This window comes from Haliaeetus leucocephalus, unplaced genomic scaffold (genome assembly GCF_000737465.1).
Source record: "Haliaeetus leucocephalus isolate CR32 unplaced genomic scaffold, Haliaeetus_leucocephalus-4.0 Scaffold428, whole genome shotgun sequence".
Classification (NCBI taxonomy): Eukaryota; Metazoa; Chordata; class Aves; order Accipitriformes; family Accipitridae; genus Haliaeetus; species Haliaeetus leucocephalus.
In genome coordinates, this window is record NW_010972864.1 from 4,759,750 (window position 1) to 4,781,826 (window position 22,077).

At 38.4% G+C, this 22,077-nt stretch overlaps 1 protein-coding gene across 1 annotated transcript; it reads left to right on the forward strand.

The window, feature by feature from the left end:
* Nucleotides 1-872: 872 nt before the first annotated feature.
* On the forward strand, nucleotides 873-22,063 carry LOC104836029 (desmoglein-1-like). The gene is made up of 17 exons (XM_010574351.1): nucleotides 873-920; nucleotides 7,687-7,722; nucleotides 8,100-8,228; nucleotides 8,924-9,079; nucleotides 9,226-9,373; nucleotides 10,278-10,441; nucleotides 10,694-10,828; nucleotides 11,387-11,572; nucleotides 11,755-12,014; nucleotides 12,928-13,070; nucleotides 13,220-13,438; nucleotides 14,591-14,857; nucleotides 14,900-15,130; nucleotides 17,033-17,181; nucleotides 17,651-17,711; nucleotides 19,359-19,567; nucleotides 21,038-22,063. The coding sequence occupies exons 1-17, from the start codon at nucleotides 873-875 to the stop codon at nucleotides 22,007-22,009; spliced, it is 3,513 nt and encodes a 1,170-aa protein (XP_010572653.1). The 3' UTR covers nucleotides 22,010-22,063.
* The last annotated feature ends 14 nt before the right edge of the window (nucleotides 22,064-22,077 follow it).

A 22,077-nucleotide genomic window follows, 5' to 3' on the forward strand; every position in this document is an offset into this window, starting at 1 on the left:
TGTGACCCTGTCCCCCCCCCCCCCCCCCCCCCCGATTTGAGCAGCTCTCCAGTTTCTCTGGCGTGGGACATCTGTACATCTCCCTCTCCACCGTGTCAGCGAGAGCACAACCCATAGGAAGGGAAAGGTATGGCATGAGGCGGCTCGCAGATGGTGAAAGCAGAAAGTCTCCTTCCTCTGCTTCAGATATTCTTGTGGCCTAATGAATAAAACACTATTTTTTTCCCCAAATTAATATGTTACCTCTTTAATGACAACCTCATTCTGTTCCGAATGCTGCACTTCTGTGAACAATGTGCACGGAACTGACTTCTTTGCACCTGGAAGTAAACAAATGGACTTATGTTTTAATTCAAACTAATCATTTCTTCAAGTCCATATTCTTTATGGTAATATTCACTAAGCTCTTCCATTATACTCGGTGCAAGGGGAAAACTGGTAATTGCATTCAAAGCAATGATAAGTTACCATTTTAATGATTCCTTATGTTGTGAGTAATTTATAAATCACTCGGTATCTTCTCAGTGAAGCTTGCCTTCTGTTTTTAAAACGTACCCTTTCGTATCCAACAAAGGGTTTCAGTGCAATAAGAATTAAGGTGTGTCTCTTAGCTTTTACCTGCAAGCAATAATGATGTTGTCAAGCGTTTCAGGTGAGACCAGCCCAGGATTTTGGGGTGGGGAAAGACACTCTGTTATACAGCATCTTCAGTGCTTCCCTCAGAGGGAGGCAGAGACACCTTGAAGGGCTGAGTATAAGGACATCTACCGAGTGTCTTTTTAAATAGACACCAGAGGTGGGGGGGGGGAGGGGAAAAGGAACAGGCTTGTAACCGTAACTCAGTTGGACTTGTATCCAGGAAGGCAGATGCCATGGATTGGCTCCCTCACCGAACGGCTGCTTTTTTGTTCCTTTTATTGGTAAGTCAGATTTTAAAACAATATTTGTAAACTCTGTGATTATGCCCGTTGAGTGTTCCTCAGCAGACCATTATCACATTTTACAGTGTAAACTACCCCCCCGAAAAACTTGTGAAATTTAGCATAAAAACAAAGCTGTGCTTATTTTAAACTGCCCTTCTGAAGATTCTATGCAAATAATTTAGTTTTTCATTAAATGCTGACAAATGTTTCTTTCGATTTTGACTTTCTGCAGTCTGTTGATGTTCAATATGTGACTTTCTATGTTTAATGCATGGCTTTTCAGGTGAATGTTGTCTGTGGCTACTGTTTAAGGAGTCACTGTTAGTAATAAAAGTCTTATCATTACAAAAATCCTAAGAACTTGACTGGATATCATTTGGTTCTATGTCTTTGGGTTTTTTTATCAGTTGAGGGAATATGAATAGCAAATCTCTTTTTCTAAACTGATTAGCAAGAGCGCTTCGGAACTGACCAAATCCTACGGCTATATTCAAGAGAAAAACGTGAAATTTAGTGAAGACCTTAGCTGAGTAAAAATCAAGACTTGGCCTATTATTTCACATTACAAAGAATTCCTGTCTCGTAGCACATTAGTGTCTGAGCTGCCATGTGCTGAGCAAGTGAATGCATGATGAAAGTGTCGTTCCTTCGGTTTGTTTTTCTCACTGTAGAAGGAAAGTTGTGGCTACGGTCAAGTGGCATAGTTGTACAATGTGTTCATCAAGGCACGGAAATTACCCAGAAAGGACTTAAAAGAATTATGGAGGCCCTTCTACTGCTGCAATCTGATTTTTGTGTGGACTATTTTTACTCGTTTGTGCTGCTCTTCTGAAATTAGATAGAGGTTTATGGCCTTGAAGTTTGAAAAGAGTAGGATTTCTGTTACAGTTATGTCCTGCCGTGGCTTTCACACAATTTTACATTTTACACAATATAGTAGTAAGTGTAAATGTTTGCTAACCTCTCATTACTGACCCCTCTAGAAATGCTGTAGTTGGGGAAAAAGTGTTTGTTGTTATACAATATGAAATCTTAAGGCTTTCTTAGAAAAGATAATGCATTAATTTTAGGTGATAGCTCTGCAGTCAGTAAAGTAGAACTAACCAGCACAGGGCAGCTGCCAAGAAAACAACGATAGAACTTCACAAAAGCAAGTTACAGTTCGGATGAGTTTCTGCTTGGTTAACACCGCTCACGGTTAACACCGTGGTCTCTGAGATTGGCATGTTGGATATCACCCTAATACCTCTGAATTTTCATGTAGCATTAGTGACTATTTGTTTTACTCAGTTACCTGGTGATGCATACTCCTGATGTGTCAAAGTTCAAAAAAAAGTTGACTGTACTGTATCTAAGATCTGTCCATTCAAAAGAGATTTTACTGCTTTACCTTTTCTCGGCAACTCTGGAGCCATTTTCATTCTTTCAGTGTATTATTGTTACAATTGTGACTGACGCAGGATATGTGTTGGGTCAGGAAAAAGGAGCAATTGTGAAAACTGACATTATGTTTTGATGACTATCAAATATTTGAACTTTTACTACCCAGAGAAAACAGTTGTTGTTATTATGCATTCTTCTGCACAGCAGGGTTCATGGTGGCCTATACAGCTTAGTAGCATCTTTCACCACTTTATAGAAAGCTGACACACAAACTGTAGAGATTAAATAAATTATAAATTATGCATCCAATTTTAGTGTATTCTGAGAAACAGTCTTGGTTTTCAGCTTGATTAATCTTTCATGAAAATCACCTGCCTGAATGGTGTGTCTGGTTAGTATATTGTTAATAAGTTGTATCAAATACAATTGCTGTTGAGTTATACATATTTTAGTACACTGCTACACTTTCAAGAAAAGAAAACTTACCAGCCCTGAAACTAATAATTTTCTATATGCATTTCACCATTGGTGGGACTGATTCTGCAGCCCTTGCTCACGTGACTTCAAAGGCGTTATTCTCATGAGTAAGGGAGTTCTGTTTGTGATACTTGCACAGACACGTTTTATGGAAATAACCTGTTTGATCAGGTATGACTCTTCTCCTGCCAGCTATCATGTGACAGCTAATAATTGTAAATTCACCGCATCTCTCATATGCACTTTTGTCTGGCTACATTTTCCCATGTGTTATCTATGGTTCTTTTTTCCTGCCACCCCCAGTTGTTAGGCTATGGTTACACCTCCTACTCATAACTTGGTTGCACATAAAAATATTAAGGGGCCAAATCCTGTCCTTGCATATGCATATGAAACATCTGCCAGGATGTAGCCAGGAACCTGCAGGCTCTTCTGCCAAAGAATTTTGTTGTAGAAATAGAAACTAAAGCAATTCCGCATCCATGAATTATCACCTAAGATTAGGTTCTTAAATCTGTAGTTTTACATTCCTAAGTAAAAATGGCCCCTAAGCAGATGTGCATTTGCAGCGAGAGCACTCTAAGCCATATTAGAATTCAGGTTTTATTGAGGAGATTTATTGAGGACACTTAGGATGACTAATTTGAAAAACTAAAATTTGAATGATAATCGCATACAACCTGTATTGAAATTACTTTTCTGTTCATTTTTTCTAATGGTTAAGCTCAGTTACTGTACGGAAATTCATTATATCAGTACGACTCAGCAGAACAGAAACAATCTCAGTGGAAACTTTCCCAAAGTGGTCAGTTGTTCGAATAAACATATTTTAAAATAAATAAAACTTTGGAACATATTCTTCTGACTGACATGAGCATTGTCATACTTCTGCTGAAATAACAATGGATTCTCCATCCTGGGTGCAATACAAAATACTGACGTCAGCTGCTAACACAGGAAGCAATAGAAACACCTGACTTCTGCAGAATCAGAAAACAAAATGCCAGAAAAACCATCCTGAAAAACTTTCCCTGTAAATTGGAAGAAGCACATTCATTAGTGACCTATGAAAATGAAAAGTATAGACAAAAACACATTTGTGGTTCAATTTAAAAGTGATCAAATAGCTTCTTTTTAAAATATGAGGGTTTGTCTTATGTTTCAACTCTGCTTCTCATTATTTCATATGTACCAATTTATCATTTTTTAAAGAGAGGCAGAATGAATAAAGGGAAGGGTTTGTTATTTCAACCCTTTCCTAGTCAGAGCTTTGGCTGAGTAAGAAAGATGTAAAAGTCCCAAAATGCTGACACAACCAGACCTACCATGGCACCCTGATGACTAACATAATATGTGTGAGTTCTCAGCACCCCTCCCATCCAGGCCAATAACAATACCGCTGTGGACTTCAAAGAGAGAGAAGCAGATCTAATATGAATAATGCTGGGAAGATGTTAAAGGCATGTTCAGTCATTTAGATTTGAGTAGGTGGAAGAGGGAGGATTCCATAATTGCATATAATATTGCTTGGCAGTCAATTAATGATTAGTTAATTCGTGTTTGTAAATTGCTTTGAAGGCGCAAAGAACTGTACACATCCTATGGGCCTAATTCTGTTCCCAGTTACATCAGAATAAATCCAAAATAACTCCAGTGTGACTCTAAGGCGTCATTTTGGACACAAGGTTCAGGCTCTGTATCATTACAGTAAAAGACAAGCTTTCAGACAGGCCACTGTGCAAATGACAGTCACCATGAACATGTTTCCTGCCTGCACCTCTTCCAACCCAGACCAGAAACCAACAGCTTGTGCGACAAGCTTCTAGCTTCTCTGCAGAGTTTCCTTTTTTTCACAGTCTCTCAGAGACTAACAGGACAGCAAATCTTGATACCATTCTGATCAGCTTCCCTATCCCAAGGTCCTCAGGATGCGTCCCACACATTCCAGTGGCTCTTACTGCTTTAATCATCATTAATCACTGAATCTATGGAAATTACTGTATTTGGATACTAGATTAAGGGGAAATTTGTTCATTACCTAGAAGTATGCTGGAGTTAGCTGCTAGGAGGCGGTACCTCTCTGCTGGAAAAATAGCACTAGAAAAAAAGGGGTTGCATTGCAGAGAGATATTAGAAATAGACAACTGGGGTGGGAGGAGCCTTCTAGCTGCTGGTGATAGTGGAGAACTGGAAAACACTAGTTGGGGAGGCAGATGAACCTCCATCCCTGGATCAAGTTGATTAGATGACACTCCAGAATTGTTGAGGTTTAGCTGGTGAGCTAGGCAACTTTGTCTGGTGTCTGCCTGCCCTCCTTCCTATAACACGGCAGTAACTGAGAGAGACATACCCAACGCAGACATCAAGTTCATTGGATCAGCCTTTTCAAATAATATCACAAACTGTACTAAGGACTCTGGATTCAAAACCCACAGGACTTCTTTCAAGATATTCTATTAGCAACATGTAGCAGAATGGGCTTTTCCTTAGTTAGCATAGGACAAGCGTGGAAATACGCGGCCTGAATTTACAATTCCCAGCATTACTGATGAACAAATTCCTGACATTCCCATTATTGGTGATCAAACACAAAGGAAGAAACTCCAGTGTAAAATGTGTGTTCCTCACCACTTGAAAATAGAACTCCCTATAGGCTGAAATCAAGTGTTTTATGAATATTCATGTCCTTAAAGAACAGAATTCTTTACAGGCATATTTTTTATTTCAGACATGCCTAACACAGTTTTTCAGTTAGGTCTGCAGAGTATGAGAGTGATATGGCTGGATGTGAGATATTAGTTTCACTGTTAAATAACAGAATAAGCCACAGGATGCAGACAGTAGACAAGATTCACTAACATTGCACTGGGAGGTGTATACCCGTACTTTTCTGGGTCAAGACAATTGCTGCATGCCAGAAGGGATTTCAGCCCAAAGGTGGAGAGGATTTCACTGTACTCACCAAAGGAGGCTCTGCTCTGCCGGTGGGATCAGCTGATAAAGAGATGTTGAATCAGTACTATTTCTGGTGGACTTCATCACTCAGGCTCTCTCGTGAGGGTGTAATCTGCGCCTTCTACTCTCCCATGCTTCCCCAGGCTCCAAGGGGGATTATGAAAGGACAGGTCTGAGTTCCCACTGGGGTGAAAAACCCCCACAGTTTAAATGGAGTCTGATGCTGTCCCTTCTCTGAGATGAGTAATGGCTGCACATGTATTTGAACCCCGTTCTGCAGCTGAAGCTTTAAATAGTCACCAAGACATAAACTCAGGCTAAAAGATGTATTGATGCTTTTAGCACAATATGAACATATTGTAATGATTTTCCTGCAGAGTACTCTTCTTAACCATTCATGTCAATAGCTTGCTCAAAGAAACAAGAAAAAAAATCCTTACTCCATGGATAGTCTGACAAAATTTCAAGGTATATGTACATCAAATGGGCAAGTCTACAGTCTAAATTCCCTCATTCAGAAGCAGATTAGGGCAGCCATTATGTGCCAAGGTCTCAGGGAATGTTCTGGGCAAGATCAGATCACTGGAGACATTACTTTGTAAATAACAGGTGGTGGACCTCTTATGGCATGTAAATGGGGAAAAGGGGAAAGAGAGAGGAAGGAGGGCGAAGATGCTGTTCATTAATCTGTTGCATGTAAGAGGTTGTTTTAACATGAAGTAAGTGGAAAAAAGTCTGTGCCCATCTCCCAGCCTTGACAGAACAATGCAATAAATTTGAAGTGAAGAAGGTCCCATGAGGTAAAGCCCCATAGAAAAAAAGATTGTCACAAATTTTATCCAAGTATAACTAACATAAAACCCACCAGATAAAATGTCAGACAAAAAAAAAGCTATTGAACGGTACTGGGAAATGATAAGTAAAGTGGAAAATTGATAACTACAGCTGTTAACGACATTTGGTGAGAAAAGAGAAACTGCAAGACTTTTTGAGTCGCCTGGATATTTTGCTTCTCCCAATGATGAATGAAGCAAGCATCTAGTCCTGCAAATGCCATATTCTTCACGCTGTGTCATCCGAAGAGAGCAGAGGCAGGTCCTGAACTTTAGAGATGCTCTGAGGAGGTACATTCACCAAGTGAACTTCATTTTCACACCTCATTTAGGAACAAGGTTAATTAAACTTTGCCTTCTTTTATATTGTGTTAATCAAGAAATTGAGGATTCTCCATTATTTTAATTTTAAAGTAATTACATATTGCATCTGATCCTGCCACCTTTATATACGCAGGAATTTGGTTGCGTAGTTAGACCTCAAATCAAAGCCCACTGCACTCCAGAGAAATCTGCCTGATGACTGCAGTTGGCTTTCCATCTTAAATTGAATCTCTTCAACCTCAGTGGGAAGTTTCAAGAAAACAGTTTCATTCTTTTTGGTTAAACTACATAGTGAGGTACTCCAGGTCTACTGTGGACTTTCTAAATAAGAAAAAAAAAAGAAAAAAAAAAGAATAAGTTCTTTAGAATTAAAAAAAAACCTCCTTTTCTAGTTTCCTAGACATACTTTTTAATAACAACTCTTGCAACCACTTCTCACTTCAGCTGAGGTGTTACAACCTAAAAATCTGTGTGAAAGCTGTATTTTGATGTAGGTATAACTTGAAATTTGGTATGGCACATCCATTCAAACTCAAAGTTCTACCCTGTAAGACAGAATTAATTGTGAAGGTGTTAACTGTCAATGAATTCAAGCAATGGATATAGAAAAAAATGAATTGCACAAAGTCATTTATGGAAATCCTGTAGCTACTGCCTAGATAGGCTATTGCAATAGACTTGAGAAAAATTAATGCTCCAGTCCTGCAGCATAGCAATGTATGGCAGCTGGGTTTTGCTTACTGCATTTTGCCCTGCATTTTTAGATGCCAATCTTCTTATTGTTCTTGCAGGTACTCTTGGATTTCAGCACAGGATTTCATGTAGAGGTAATATATATTTCTTTAGAAACTGGCTTTCTGATCAAATGAAATGTAACCAATGCAAAAATGAAATGGAAAATACTGAACCAAGACATTTCTGAACTTGAAGATTGAAAACATATTTAAATATTAAACAGTTGCAGGTAATAACCTGCTCACCCTCTTAAGAGAAGTTCTCCTGAACCTGAATTAGTATCTCATACAGAGCAATAACTTTAAAGTAAACACGTACAGTCTTAGAGTTTGGTACTCGCAGACACATAAAAAAGCTCATGATCTATAAAAATCCCTTTTCTCCTTATTGTCGGAAATTCTAAATGTCTGTATTAATTTAAAATGGATTGAGGTTACTGGTGATATGATACCGGAACTCTCTGTCAAAGGTAAAAGAATGGGATGAAAATGGAATGGCAAGATGGAAAACCTTCAGAAGACAAAAACGTGAATGGATCAAATTTGCTGCAGCTTGTAGAGAAGGAGAAGATAATTCTAAGAGGAATCCAATTGCCAAAGTAAGTAGAAAGAAAAACAAAAGTGTTCACAGACAAGGAAGTTTTTCTAGACAGGCTGATAAAAGCAGGGAGATTTAGAAGTATATTTGCTTAGAGTAGTCAAAGCAAGGAATGTAGAATAAAAGCAAGATGATGCAATGTTTCCAGCTCTGCTGAGACAGTCTTGTAAGTTGAACCCATGTGGCTGCTGAGGAGTGACCAAAGGCTTCCTAGAACACTGCCTTCAGTCTGCTTCCTGAACAGCTCCAACCATAGTCTCTTCGTGTGCAGCACCTATGTACTAGATTGCAGTATTTTTCTTTCCTCTCTCACCCTGAGAAACCCCTGAGTGGAAGTTCAAGGATGGTGCATGACTTATGTGAACAACAAAGCCAAGAAGATGCCGTCCTATCCTCTCACTATGACCATACCCTTACTGAGGTCCAGCCACAGTGTGATACTCTTGGAAGTTTCTCTCTTCACTTCCCCGCCAGAAGATTTAAGAGAGAGAGAAAACCTGTCCACCACTTAAGGGGAGATGGATCTCTAGGCTGTTTGTAGAAGAGCCTTCCATTGGTTCTGTCAATGGAACCTTGTGAAAAGTGGTTGAGAAACTGAAATTATATAGAATTTTTTACAGGAACTAATAATAGGGAAAAAAGCCCTGCAAGTGTCCTCAGTAAACTGGCATAAATTATTATTTTCTATTATTGTAGATCCGATCAGATTGTGAAGAAAACCATCCAATCACATACAGCATCTCTGGAGTTGGAATTGATCGTGCCCCCTATGGAATATTTGTTGTTAACGCAAGAACAGGAGAAATTAATATAACATCAATAGTGGATAGGGAAGTAACCCCAGTATTTGTTGTAAGTACTCCCCTTTTTCTTTTTCCTTTATAATGATGGATCCAGGGTGGGGCAGGGAGAGCAGAAGGAGACAAATTAATTAGTTTCAGATTGTTACTTTGCTTCCTTCACTTTTGGTTTTAAAACGAGTAAATCTCTTTATCCAGATACGTTGCTTTGCTAAACACTCAGTGACGGGTGTAGATTTGGAACCACCTCTTGAACTTCGAGTCAGAGTTCTGGATATAAATGATAACCCTCCTGTATTTGCACAAACTGTATTTACAGGATCTATTGAAGAAAACAGTATGGACAGTAAGTAACTGTTACACCTATTATAGTATAGTTAGTGAAGCTCCCAGAATATAGTTAATATAAACCTGGGGTGCTCATTCTACTTTTTCTTAGGCAATGTCATATATTGGCCAGGGCTACTGCAGAGGAAGGAGCGGCAGATTCTTCTGCAAGTGCTATTCAAGCCAAGGCCCTAACTCATTGCCTAAAATTAAGCAGTGATGCTTCCTTCCCCCTTTCCTCCCACCCATGAATGCTGAATGTTGCAGTTTCTAACCATACCATCATGCAAACTCTTTCAGATGTGAAAATTTAAAATAAATCAGTTCATTCCTTCTCATTAAAGAAAACCCAAACATTAAACCTACACTTATTTCCTTTGAGGGTATATAAAATATGTTTTTCCCATTTTTTCTATTTCAAATATTTGTATTTGTAGTCTCAGGATTGCAGTTGCAGTAGAATATTACTAAATAAACGCTTACTTAAACCACTAAAATTGTTCTTTTTACCAAAAGTAGAGCAATCAACATTAGACATGCAAATAGCACTGAGGCAATGGCACCTAACACTCATTTTCTACTTTCTAGAGATTCTCATTTAAAACTGCGGCGATTTCTTACATGAATATCTACAAGCTCGGTACTTACTGTTTTTATATTGTCCCTCTGGTGACTTTAAGAAGTTCAGTGAAAATCTGCATTACTCCATCTGACCTTGATTTTTAATGCATTTTGAATTCATTAACATTCAGTCAGAATCAGTACTACAAAATTAAACTTTTGTTTTTCTTTGTAAATGTCAATGAATAGATAGCATTCTATCGTTTTTATACACAAAGTTTTAGCATTGTCTTGATGAGTTGTTTGCAGGAACAAAACAAATTTTCTGATTTGTTTTTTTTAATTTTTATTTTTATTCTTAGACACACTGGTGATGAAAATAATTGCATCAGATGCAGATGAACCCAATCACTTGAATTCTAAAATTGCCTTCAAGATAGAGAGTCAGGAACCTTCAGGTCCACCCATGTTCATTATGAATAAATATACTGGAGAACTCCATCTTGCAAATTATCTTGACAGAGAGGTAGTATTTCCTTTTCCAAAGTTAAATAATATGATGTTGTGGTTTATATGTGTTATGGGGCGGGGGGGGGGAAGTAAGGAAAGGTTGTAGTTTTTACAAAAATTAAGGAAGAAATGCGTTTTTTCTGTATGTTACAATAAAATGTCTAAGGCAAATTCCTGCATTAGGAAATAGTAGCAAGACCTGAGTATTTATAATATTTAAGACGTACAGGTGGCTCTTCTAACACACTCATTTCTCTTTCTGTGGCAGCAACATAGTAGCTACACTCTTGTTGTGAAGGCGTCAGACCGGGATGGAGCTGCAGATGGAATATCATCCCTTTGTAGCTGTAACGTTAAAGTTATTGATGTCAATGACAACTTCCCAACTCTTGCTCAAAGTTCTGTAAGTTTTAAATACCAAAAGAAACATCACGGTTTAAAAACCCATTTCAAAAACCTAGTGGGTAACGGACTCCTTACTAACCTGTAGAGCACTTTCACATTTGAATGCTCCACTGGATTAACAGGGTTGTTTCCTTGAAGTGTGCTCAAAATCCAATCTGTTGCTTCCACACCAATTCTGATAATATACACGTAGATTATTTTTGCATTCAGAGAAGTCAGTCCTGACACTGACTTCTCTCTTCAGAGAAATCCAGTGATTCAGGTGTCCAGACCCATGCAATATGGCCAGATTATGTAGATTAACCCAATCTTTGTATGATCTTTTCATATAGAAAGCACAAATCCATTTCCTCTAAACTGCCTCTGCAAACACTTGAGGTGATACAGCTCTTCAGATCTGCAACCAGGATCACAATTTAGCCAGAACACATGATTTTTATTAAATTGGCAGGGACTGCGTGCAGGGCATCATTTAAAAGAATATCTGCAGTCAGCTGTGTTTTCCTCAGATTATATATTTTAGTGTTTGCTAATAGATATTTATCTGTCATTGCAGTTTTCAGCAAGTATTTCAGAAAATTCACTCAGTTCAGAACTGCTACGGATACAAGCTCTGGATGCTGACGAAGAGTTTACAGACAATTGGTTAGCAGAGTTTTTCTTTATATCTGGTAATGAAGATAACTGGTTTGAAATTGTTACAGATCGAGCTACAAATCAAGGAATCCTTAGAGTAATTAAGGTATGGATAAATATTGTGATTCAACTGTTGAAATAATCATCTTAAAATAGTCTTAATTAATTGTTAACAAAATTAAATGAGCAGTAAAAACACTGTCACTCAACCATTTAGAAGAGAAAATATTTCAATAAAATTAATGGAACTTTTATTTATTACCTAGTTCTCTGTGGTTTATCTTTTAGGAACTGAATTATGAACATCTTCAAAGTCACTCACTGATAATTGGTGTCAGGAATGTAGCTGCCTTCCACCACTCTGTTGCACAAGACTACCGAATGTCTGGAACACCCCTTACCATAGAAGTAAAGAATGTGGATGAACCACCAAGATTTCATCCATCTTCGGTTGTGTTTTCTGTACCAGAACGCACAAGAGCAAATTATGTTGTGGGAACATACACAGCCATCGATGAGGACACTGGAGCTATTGCATCAAATGTTGTGTAAGCTCTGCTCTGCTTAACTGCCTGGATTGAATAATTCTTTTAATGGGATGAGGAATAGGTATTTTAAAGGGTGCTTTAAAAAAGAACTGAAAAAATGTTAATAGATGAGCAATAGAATAATAGCGATAGAATAGTATAATCTTCAGCCCATTTTTATGCTATGATTGCTTTTGTTTCCTCACCTGCTTTTCTTAGCCTTGTGCACAAGACAAAGAAAATATCATTTTTCTGACAGGCTGTAACTTAAATAAATCAGAACACATTTTTTTTCTCACCCAACCTAAGATTATTTTTTCTTGAAATGTTTGCTACAAATAAGGAATTTGTTAGCATCTCTAAAAAAGCAAGCAGAAAACCCCAATAATGGGCAATATTATACAATCAGAATAGAAGAGGTCACTACCAGCTCATTCTATAGTAAAAAAAAAAAAATTATTTTGCATTTATTTCTGCTGAAATTAATGATAGTTAATGGGACCATAGTTTGCTTTTTAAGGTATGTAGAAATAAATACACCCAATTTACCAAGGTTTGAAAAGTTGTCATAAAACAGAGAAATATGTTAGCAAATACAACAGCAGAATGTTATAGGAAGAGCTGTGGATTTAACTACTGATATCAACAAGGGTTCTAGTAAAGGTTTACAGGGTCCAGAAAGATTTTACTTTTAGACTATGATACCAATTTCAAAATATAATGGACTTCTATGCATTTACTTTATTCCTAATTATTTTTCTGGTCTACATCTTTTGAAGTCTACAGGAATTTTGCCTGAATAGGGTGAAATGCAATAGAACCTAGTGTAGCCTAAAGGAAAATATTCCAAAGTGACAAATATTACTTGCAAAATGAATATGTAATACATATATTCATAACATAATGCTGAGTATTTTTACTTCACCAAATATAGATATAGTATAGGACGTGATCCAGGTGCCTGGTTCAGAATCAATCAAAACACTGGTGAAATTACACTGAACAAAGCTATTGACTGGGAATCAATCTATGTAGCCAATGGGCGGTACAGAGCAGAGGTTCTGGCTATCACCAGAGGTAAGAAAAGAGATTGAGTTTTCTGAAACAAAACTCTCTTTGTTCCAGATTACTCTCAATGTTTTTTCCTGTTTCTAGTTTTCCCACCTGAACTGCATTATTTATAGTATCAGTATTCCCTCCTGACCACAAATATCTTCTTTTTACAGGCGCTCCTCGATATACTGCTACTGGCACCATTGTGCTTTCAATACAAGACATCAATGACAATTGCCCAACTATTAATACTGAATTAAGGAAAGTATGTATGCATTCCCCATCAGTGATTATCACAGCAAAGGGTATGGATGGTGATCTATATGGTTCTCCATTTACATTCAGCATACATGGTGAACCTCAAACTACATGGATTATCAGATCAATAAATGGTAAATTAACCTACATTTTATAACAGAATAAACCATAGTAATAAGCTCTTATCTAAGATAACAGATTAGGATAACTTTTTAATTACTAACAAAACACTTATTAGAATCTATTCTAATCTCACTTAAATGTGATTTTATGCTCATATGAATCTAAGAAGTTGCTCTGGATTTGCATATATATATATATAAATCATATTAGAACTAGAATCTGAATCTTTATATGTGTTTTATCTAGTTATCATATTTTAAGCAAAACTACTTTACTTAAGTGTAGCTGTGATAAGCACCTCTTGGTCTAAACATAAGGAGGTAATTCAAAAGGAGTCATTTGATACCTTTTTATTTCTATTTTATCTAAAAAATTCTAAGCATATGACAAAACTCTCAAATTTATTTATTAGAGTATAAAGTTATTAGTTGGCAGAGCTTTACTTCTATGAGAGGCATATGAAAATGGCAAATAAAGATTACAGCTTTTGCAATTTATTGTACAAATTGTACTTACTTGTATTTCTAAGAAAAACCTTTTAGTCAGTGCTCAGTGGATCTCTTCCAGTTTCCTCCAACAGGACATAACAAACTAATGAATTAATCAAATCTCATACATTACTAAATGACAGAATTTACATAACTTACTGTATGCATAGAAGACTATATTAAATGGTAAATATCACAATTACAACTACTCTTGTGTCTCCTATTTGTCCTACACAGATGCAAATGTGTAACTTTAAATATTTTAAAACTACTGAAAAAACTTATGAAAAATACATGTAAATTCCTTGTGAGAGAAAAAAAAGTTGTATAAAACTTGCAATTTTTATGTTCACCGTTGTGCTAATAAAAATCAGGAAAGGCAGCAATAGATACAAAAAAGTGCATTTGCTGCTTTTATATTTCTCAGGCTAAAAAGTGATGACTAGACTGACCTGGCTCAGGTTTTTCAAAAGAAAAAACTAGCATAGATGAATATCATAAGTTTCAGCTTTGAATAAGTACTGTAGACGCAGAAGTAACTGAAGATCTTGGAATGGGAACACTTAGTCTTCATCCTGTTCTATGAACATTACTCACAAAGTTATAGATTTGTACAGTATTTATAGTCAATAACTTAATCTAAATATTTTTCCTCTCTTTTTTTTTTCCCCAAAGCTTCCTCTGCAGAACTAATGAGTCAGAACTTGGACTTTTACATTTATAGGATCTATATCAACGTAAGAGATAGCCAAGGCCGACGCTGCCCTAAACCACAAATAATTCCTGTGCAAGCTTGTCAGTGTGATAGTCGTAATTACTGCACCAGTGGGGCCACAAAAATAATTATCATTGGTGGTGGTGGTGCTGGTGCTGGTGGTGCTGGTGGTGGTGCTGGTGGTGGTGGTGGTGGTGCTGGTGGTGGTGCTGGTGCTGGTGGTGGTGGTGCTGGTGGTGGAAGAGGCCCGGAAGGTGGAGGAGGAACAGACCAAGAAGGTGGTGGTAATGGCGAGTTTGGACCTGGAGGAAGAGAAACTGAGGACCACACAGACTGGCCAGTTTACACTGATGGATACATTGATGGTAATGAAGGATATACTGCAGCCACTGATGATAGTTATAATGGAAATGGAAATTACGGCAGAGATACCCAATCTTCTACCACGCTTAGCGGTGCTGCCATTGGCCTGATGTTTCTTGGTGGATTAATATTTGTTCGTAAGTATAAAATTAAGAAAACAATTTTGTTTTTTAAAGTGTATTTTTTTAAATTCTTCTAAAATAAAGTGACTTTTCTGGGTGGTTGTTAACTTGCTGGCTTCCATGGGCCATCTAACAGAGAAAAAATTGCCTTTTAAATTATAAGCATTTCTATATATTTTATATTCTACATGTTTATATACATATGTCATTCAGAAATGACTATTTCCTTCCTAAGACTTAGGGTTTTTTTCCTAAGGTGCTATCCAGTTCTCAGACCATCAGACAGGGTAAAAATGTTTAGTAGAAGACTCAGAAAATTTGGGGCAAGAGCTGTCCCTGTCACTTACAACTTACACTTTGCAATTCCTAATTCCATTACACTACTAAAAGAAACAGACAAGTATCAGCTCTGAGTTGGGTATGAAAAGATGTAAAGAACCAGCTTCTTTTGAACTCAAAGCCAGATTTCAGTAGTACAACAACAAATATAATCATCTGAAATTTTGAACATTTGGTTATTGCTGCCAAACATTACAGCTATTAAAAACAAGTAGCATTTGTGATAACAGGATCAAAACAGATCACTTTTTCGTACATCCTAGTATTTTTGAAGAAATAGGAGTTTCAGGGATAAGAATGTCTCAAGTTAGACTGTATGCAAGAATTTACTTCTCAGACCACCACAATCAGATGTGATCGTCTTTCTTTCATGGCCTGCGCATGAAGCAATCAAAATCTAAAATTTCCCAATGCAGAAATACTGACTACAAAACCAGAAGAAATGCATTTTTACCCTGAGTTTTGAGGGGGGTCAGTGGTTTTGGGTTTTGATCTTTGATTAGTAGGAATCAGCAAACACAAAATTTTGAGCTGCAAAAGGCTGTTTTGTTTGTAGTTCCCAGGTGGTTAATGTTACAGGACGGACTGTCTTTCTGCCTTTGGAAATCTCTCCTAGTTGGTAGTCTGGAGTAAATATGTCCTTAGTCATGCAGTGTGAGGTAGCACTTTGTATACTGCATAGCCCTTTCCCCTTTTCTCTTCAGTTCACTTTGATTTTAAACTGAGAGTTTTGGATGCTCTGCTTAGTCTGGTGTAGGCAAATATCTCTCTCCACTCCCTCTGCAGTGATACAAGGTTACTGATTTTACCATATAGGTTAAGGACCTAAAGACAGCCAGAATTAATATTGCAGTGCCTTTCTAAAATGAGCAATGTTTTCAATGTTTGCATTTAAAGCATTCAGCAATTTCCAACACTGCATTCTTGAAACAATTAAGCATAATACAGCACACTGGGAAACTTGACTCTCTCTCTATGTAATCATTTTTTAAAACTGGGGTTTGGGGTTTGTCTCTATTGTTTTTTCAAATCAAGCATTATGTATATGTGATGTGAAAAATGCAACTGGAGCCTTAGCCAAAGATGGCTGTAGTCAGATGGCTCTCTCTCCGCTGATTCTCATATGTCTATTATTACTAATGAGTATTCTTTTCAATTACAATATCTAAGGAGACAAATGTACGCTTATCTATCAAAAATGAATGCCACTGAATGCTATACATAGTAAGACTGGTTCTGTTTGTTTAATTTTTATATGTATGCAACTTATATTCATTCAGCTGAGATAGATCAAAGTCTGTTCCCAGGTGTATAAGCATAAATTTGGAGTAACAGCCCTACTCCACCCCCACTTTGCTCTGCTATAACTAAAGGTACAAATTATTCTGAAATTCCAAATACATACATTTCCAAAAGCAGCTAATGATTCTGAAAGCCAGACTTGCAGGCTGCCTGGTTTGAAACATTTTAGAAGACATATTTTCAAAAGTTCTTGAGCACCTGCCCTCTGGGAAAAGCAGCTATTCCTGTGAGGAAGAGATGTCCTAAATCTCTGTTTCCTGTTTCTTTCCTGTTAAGTGATTCCAATTTTGATGTCAATGAGCGACTGTTGTGGCTGTGGCCCTGGCGCTGCAGGTGGAGTTGGAGCTGGATTTGAACCTGTACCTGAATGCACAGAAGGGGCAATTCACCCATGGGGAATAGAAGGTGCACAGCCTGAAGACAGGGTCAGTACATCCCATGTTTCTAAAACCCACAGTAACTCATATTTACAGAAAAGACTGCATTTGGCTAGAAAGAAGCCTGGCATTGTCCACAATTGCCAGGCAGATGTGAAAGGTGACTCTTAATTAACATTTGTAGATGGAGTTTGTGTGGTTTGTGTTCAATTAGCTTGGCCCAACAGCTCAGCGTTACTATTCCCTCAGCTGAAACAATAACTAGCAAGCTTTTTCAGTGCAAAGTAGGACAAGGTAACACAAACCATCTCCACTGATCACCTTTTATGTTGACAATGAAAAAACTTGAATGGAGTGTCTCTTTTTTTCTTTTTTTTTTTTTTTTTAGTAGGGATGGTAATTAATAGCTATTGTTAACAGTTTAGACTGCTAACTCCTTAACATGATTCACAAAGTCTTGATCTTCATATGGGAATTTCAAAGTCATCATTGAAGGCATGAAAATGTTGTTTTCCAGGATGTCTCACACATTCTTGCCCCAACAACAGCTGCAGGAGGTGATTTTGGTGAACCGTCTGGTAAGCAGATTCTAAAATTTTCTATGATGTGCACTGCCATAAAGCTATCTTTCAGAATTTCATGTCTTCTGATTCACAGAGCACTTTGGTTTTGCAGCTATAACCCAACCCTTCCAATCTTACATCTGCAGATAGTCAAAGTGATGCTAGTAGGACTTCCAGTATGAATAAAGGATCTGAAGTTTGAGCTTTTGAGCAGATTCATTTCTGCAAACTACATTTATTTTGAAATATCTGCCAAGGCTTTCAAATCTCAGGCAATTTTTCTTTATCATTCCAGCTAGTGAATGGAGGGTCTTTTCAAGACACCAGTTTTAGTAGAATTAAATCTTGAGGCCAGAATAAGGAAAATTTCTGTCATAACTCAGTGGTGAAAGGTTCAGTTTTTCCCAGTTTCCAGGCTCTGCTTCCCACAAGGGAGAATAGGACCTGTCAAGTAGCCAGTTAATTACTGACCATTTGTGCACTAGCCTAGACAGAAAGCTGGTACATAGGACAATAAGTTTATGCTTCTGAGATAAGGTTCCCCCAGGAATTCGATGGCCATAGAGAGTAAGTCAAGCTGTGCAGTGCCACTTCCTTCCTCTTTTTCCCCATTCCTTACTCCACAACAAAAAAAGAAGGGTGCTGGCATAGATCCGTTTTTCCCTAGCTTCTAACAGGAAGAAATGTTATTCTGCAACATAATTTGCCTGATGACTATTGATTATTCAAAAATGTTCTCACCCTTAAGGTAAAATCAAAAGAACATTTTGGGGCTTAAATGTGAATTAAGAATCTTCATTCTCAGGGACTTTCTGCTGCCATGACAATTGAAAAGTTTAGAACTTACTTACACATGTGATTTACTTTATTTTCACTGTTCAGTGCCATTATGGCAAAAGCCCCTGGTTCAAATTCTATAAACCGAGGCTAATGAAGTTAAATGAAAAAAAAAACAATAAAATTTAGCCTGTGTTTCTTAATGTAGTCAAGACTACTATATACAATTGGTTTATTATATTACTTGCTGATATTTAAGACCACTCATTCCTTGTTATCATATATGAAAAAAATCTGGAGAAGATAAAATCCTGTAAGTATGACTTTGTAATTTATTGTGAACATCATTTTCATTCTGCATTATGAACACTGGTGGTTATTATGATCCATTGTTGTCCTTCCAAATCCCCCTTAACAATTTAAGGACTTGAAAATGTGAAAGGAGTTACAAAGCTATTTCTTTTAGAAAAGAGTTTAAGGCAAAACAATTTTAACCCTGATGTGATCATAAATATACATTTGTGTATTTGCATAAATGTTCATAAGTATTATCTGATTTTCTGATGCAAATCCAATGACAGCATATATGTACACCAGACAAAGGAATCTCTCCAGTCAAGTAAATCATTGATTTCCTAAAGCACATATGCACATGCTGCCTAGCCTCAGGAATAAAATCAAGGTCTTAGATGTCTGCTAATATGTGCTTAATTTTTATTGCAGTTTCAATGTTTGGCACCTGTGCATGGATCTCTGACTCAAATTAGTCTAAAATACCTTTAGAAACTCAGTAGTGTCATTGTACTATTTGTAAAAACAATCAGCAAATTCTGTGTAAATTTTCACAGAGCACTGGGAGGATAACTTTTATTTTTCTGTTTTCAGACATATATACAAACACATATGGAGGAGGAGGAGTAGTAGCTTCTGGTGTTGAAGAAACTACAGGGGTTGGCTATGGCACCGGTACTGGTTATGGAACAGCTGGAGGAATTTCTGGAACAGGGGAAGCAAAAGGGTCAGTTGGAGGAACAATAAAAGAGTATCGAGAAGGAGGGGTCAACATGGCCTTCCTAGACAACTACTTCTCTGAGGTAATTACCTGATCTTCTTTTTCTTATATCTGTGAGCCTACTGTTAGATTCTCCTCCCCAAGTTACATGGTGGAAATCCAAAATAACTCCACTCAAATTGAAATTTCCATGATATAAGACTGGTGTGAGAGCAAAGCTGACTGTACTAGTAGGAAAAACTGTGACACTAGTAGTACTGCTTTTGAGCTGCTGGCGTATGAGATTTTTTTGCTCAATAGCCTTTTTGTAAAACTGATAGACACACTGCAGGTATGGGTAGCAAGCAACTAAATTATTTCAGCTTCATAAGTGACCACCAAATTTATATATTTGCCACCTTTTTCAGTGTATAAATAGATAATAACTTTGTGAAATTTTTCACACATACTACCTGTACAGCTTGTTTGATGAAGTGACTTTAACCCCTAAAGAACTGTGAACACCGTTTCACATTCTTCTTTATTTTTATTGCCATTTCTGTTCCCTAAAAGCCTTGGGAACTGCAAGTGACACAAATGTGCAGTTTTGTAATTGGCAACATATTAATTAGCCTTTACATATGGGATAAAAAATTGCTATGGAGTTTACATGATTAATGGGATGTATTTTCATAATTAGCATGAACTGTGAGGCATAAATAGTATAATTGCATATGTCACCAAAATATCAATTAATATATAAAGATTGCTTTATTTCAAACTCTAAACAAGATTCAGTGGAGGAGAGGACAGAGCAGTCCTGAAGTCCTGAGCACGAACTTCTTCCAGACCACAATCTCCCTGCTGGGAGCACTACATATTAATTGCCTGCCAGCCATAGGCCTCCACAGATGACTCGTCTTACTGACCGTCTCCATCTCCAAACCTCCTGCCTCTCCCTCCCCGTCCTCCCCTTCCATCCTTCCCTGTTTCCTCCAACCTCACCCCGCACTGACTTAAAATTATTCTCTTTCCTGCCCAATCCCTCTGGACTGACCACCCCACCATCCCCAATGCCATCCCAAATCAGTGATCTCCATCCTGCTCAAAACGGATTCCTCTCTGGGCTCACCAAGCTTTCCCCGCTGTGACCAACCCTCCGTCCCATCCCTTCTGTCCTGGCCCCTCCACTGCTCCCCTCACCATCCTGCTTCATTCCTCTTCCTACCGCTTCGCTTGGATATTGCTGCCCAAAGAGTACATTTGTTCCCCCATCCCTTTCGCTCTCTCCCTTCACCCCACAGTCAGACACACTGATGACAGACCAAATTTGAGATGCTAAATATTGGCAGAAACAAGAATAAAACATCAATAACATTTGAATAAATTTATTTCAAGGTTACAAAAATGTTGACGATATAATTTACCCTGTTGATGTCCTGTTGTTCAAGTCAGCTGGGCCTTACTGTGGTTAGGGAAACCTTACTATGGTTTGAGTCTTCATGGTTAAAAACCTGATGAAAAGTCACTCTGTTCTTCTTTTCTTTTTTTTTCCTGTTTTTGCAAACTACAGAAAGCATTTGTGTATGCAGATGAAGATGAAGGTCGGCCGGCAAATGACTGCCTATTAATATATGATCATGAAGGAGTCGGTACTCCTGTTGGCTCTGTGGGTTGCTGCAGCTTTATTGGAGAAGATATAGACGAAACGTATTTGGATACATTAGGACCAAAATTTAAGACCCTGGCAGAGATCTGCCTGGGCAAAGAGATCGAACCCTTCCCTGATGTCAACCCACCCTGGCCATCCGTTAACGTCACCTTTCCCAACCCTGAAAGTGATCTAAACCTCCCGCCACCTGGAAACACCATCATTGTCAACGGATGTGCACCTATGCCTCCCCCGGTTGGCACTACAACGGTTGTTACGGAAAACACCTACACATCTGGGTCAACCATACAGCCCCCGAGGCCGATGCCGGATCCTTTGCTCCACGGCAACATGACGGTGACTGAGACCTACACCTCCGGCTCCCCCTCTCTTTGCGTTGACCCTCTGCGTGCATCCAACGTTGTTGTAACAGAAAGGGTTGTCGGTCCTGCCTCTGCCTCTGATTTGCGCGGCATGCTAGATATCCCCGATCTCACAGATGGGTCCAACGTTATCGTTACGGAAAGAGTAATCGCGCCTAACTCCCGGCTCCCAACCTCTCTGAGCATTCCCGATTTGGTAGATGGGTCGAATGTGGTGGTGACAGAAAGGGTGTTCAGGCCTGCCTCCGGCATGCCAGGCAGCTTAATAAATATTCCCTCGGAGTTATCGAATGCCCACAACGTGGTGGTGACCGAGAGGGTAGTGTCAGGGTCTGGGATGAGCAGCCTGGGGGGGACAAGCCTGGGGGGGGCAAATCTGGGGGGCCTGAGCAGCACAGGTCAGATGCTTGGTGCCGACTGTCACCTTGGCCAGGCGATGGGCACAGCATCCCCCAGCACCTCCCGGAGAAGAGTGACAAAGTACAGCACCGTGCAGTACTCCAGTCAGTAAGGCCTCTGCCGCCGCCCCTTCCCGCTGAAATCGCCATTTGCACCGACACTCATTAGCTGCCACCCACC

Coding starts and splice junctions, on each gene's coding strand:
- LOC104836029 (XM_010574351.1), top strand. CDS start 873: ATGGATTGGCTCCCTCACCGAACGGCTGCTTTTTTGTTCCTTTTATTG. Junction 7,723..8,099: donor GCACAGGATTTCATGTAGAG/GTAATATATATT, acceptor TCTCTGTCAAAG/GTAAAAGAATGGGATGAAAA. Junction 10,442..10,693: donor CAAATTATCTTGACAGAGAG/GTAGTATTTCCT, acceptor TTTCTGTGGCAG/CAACATAGTAGCTACACTCT.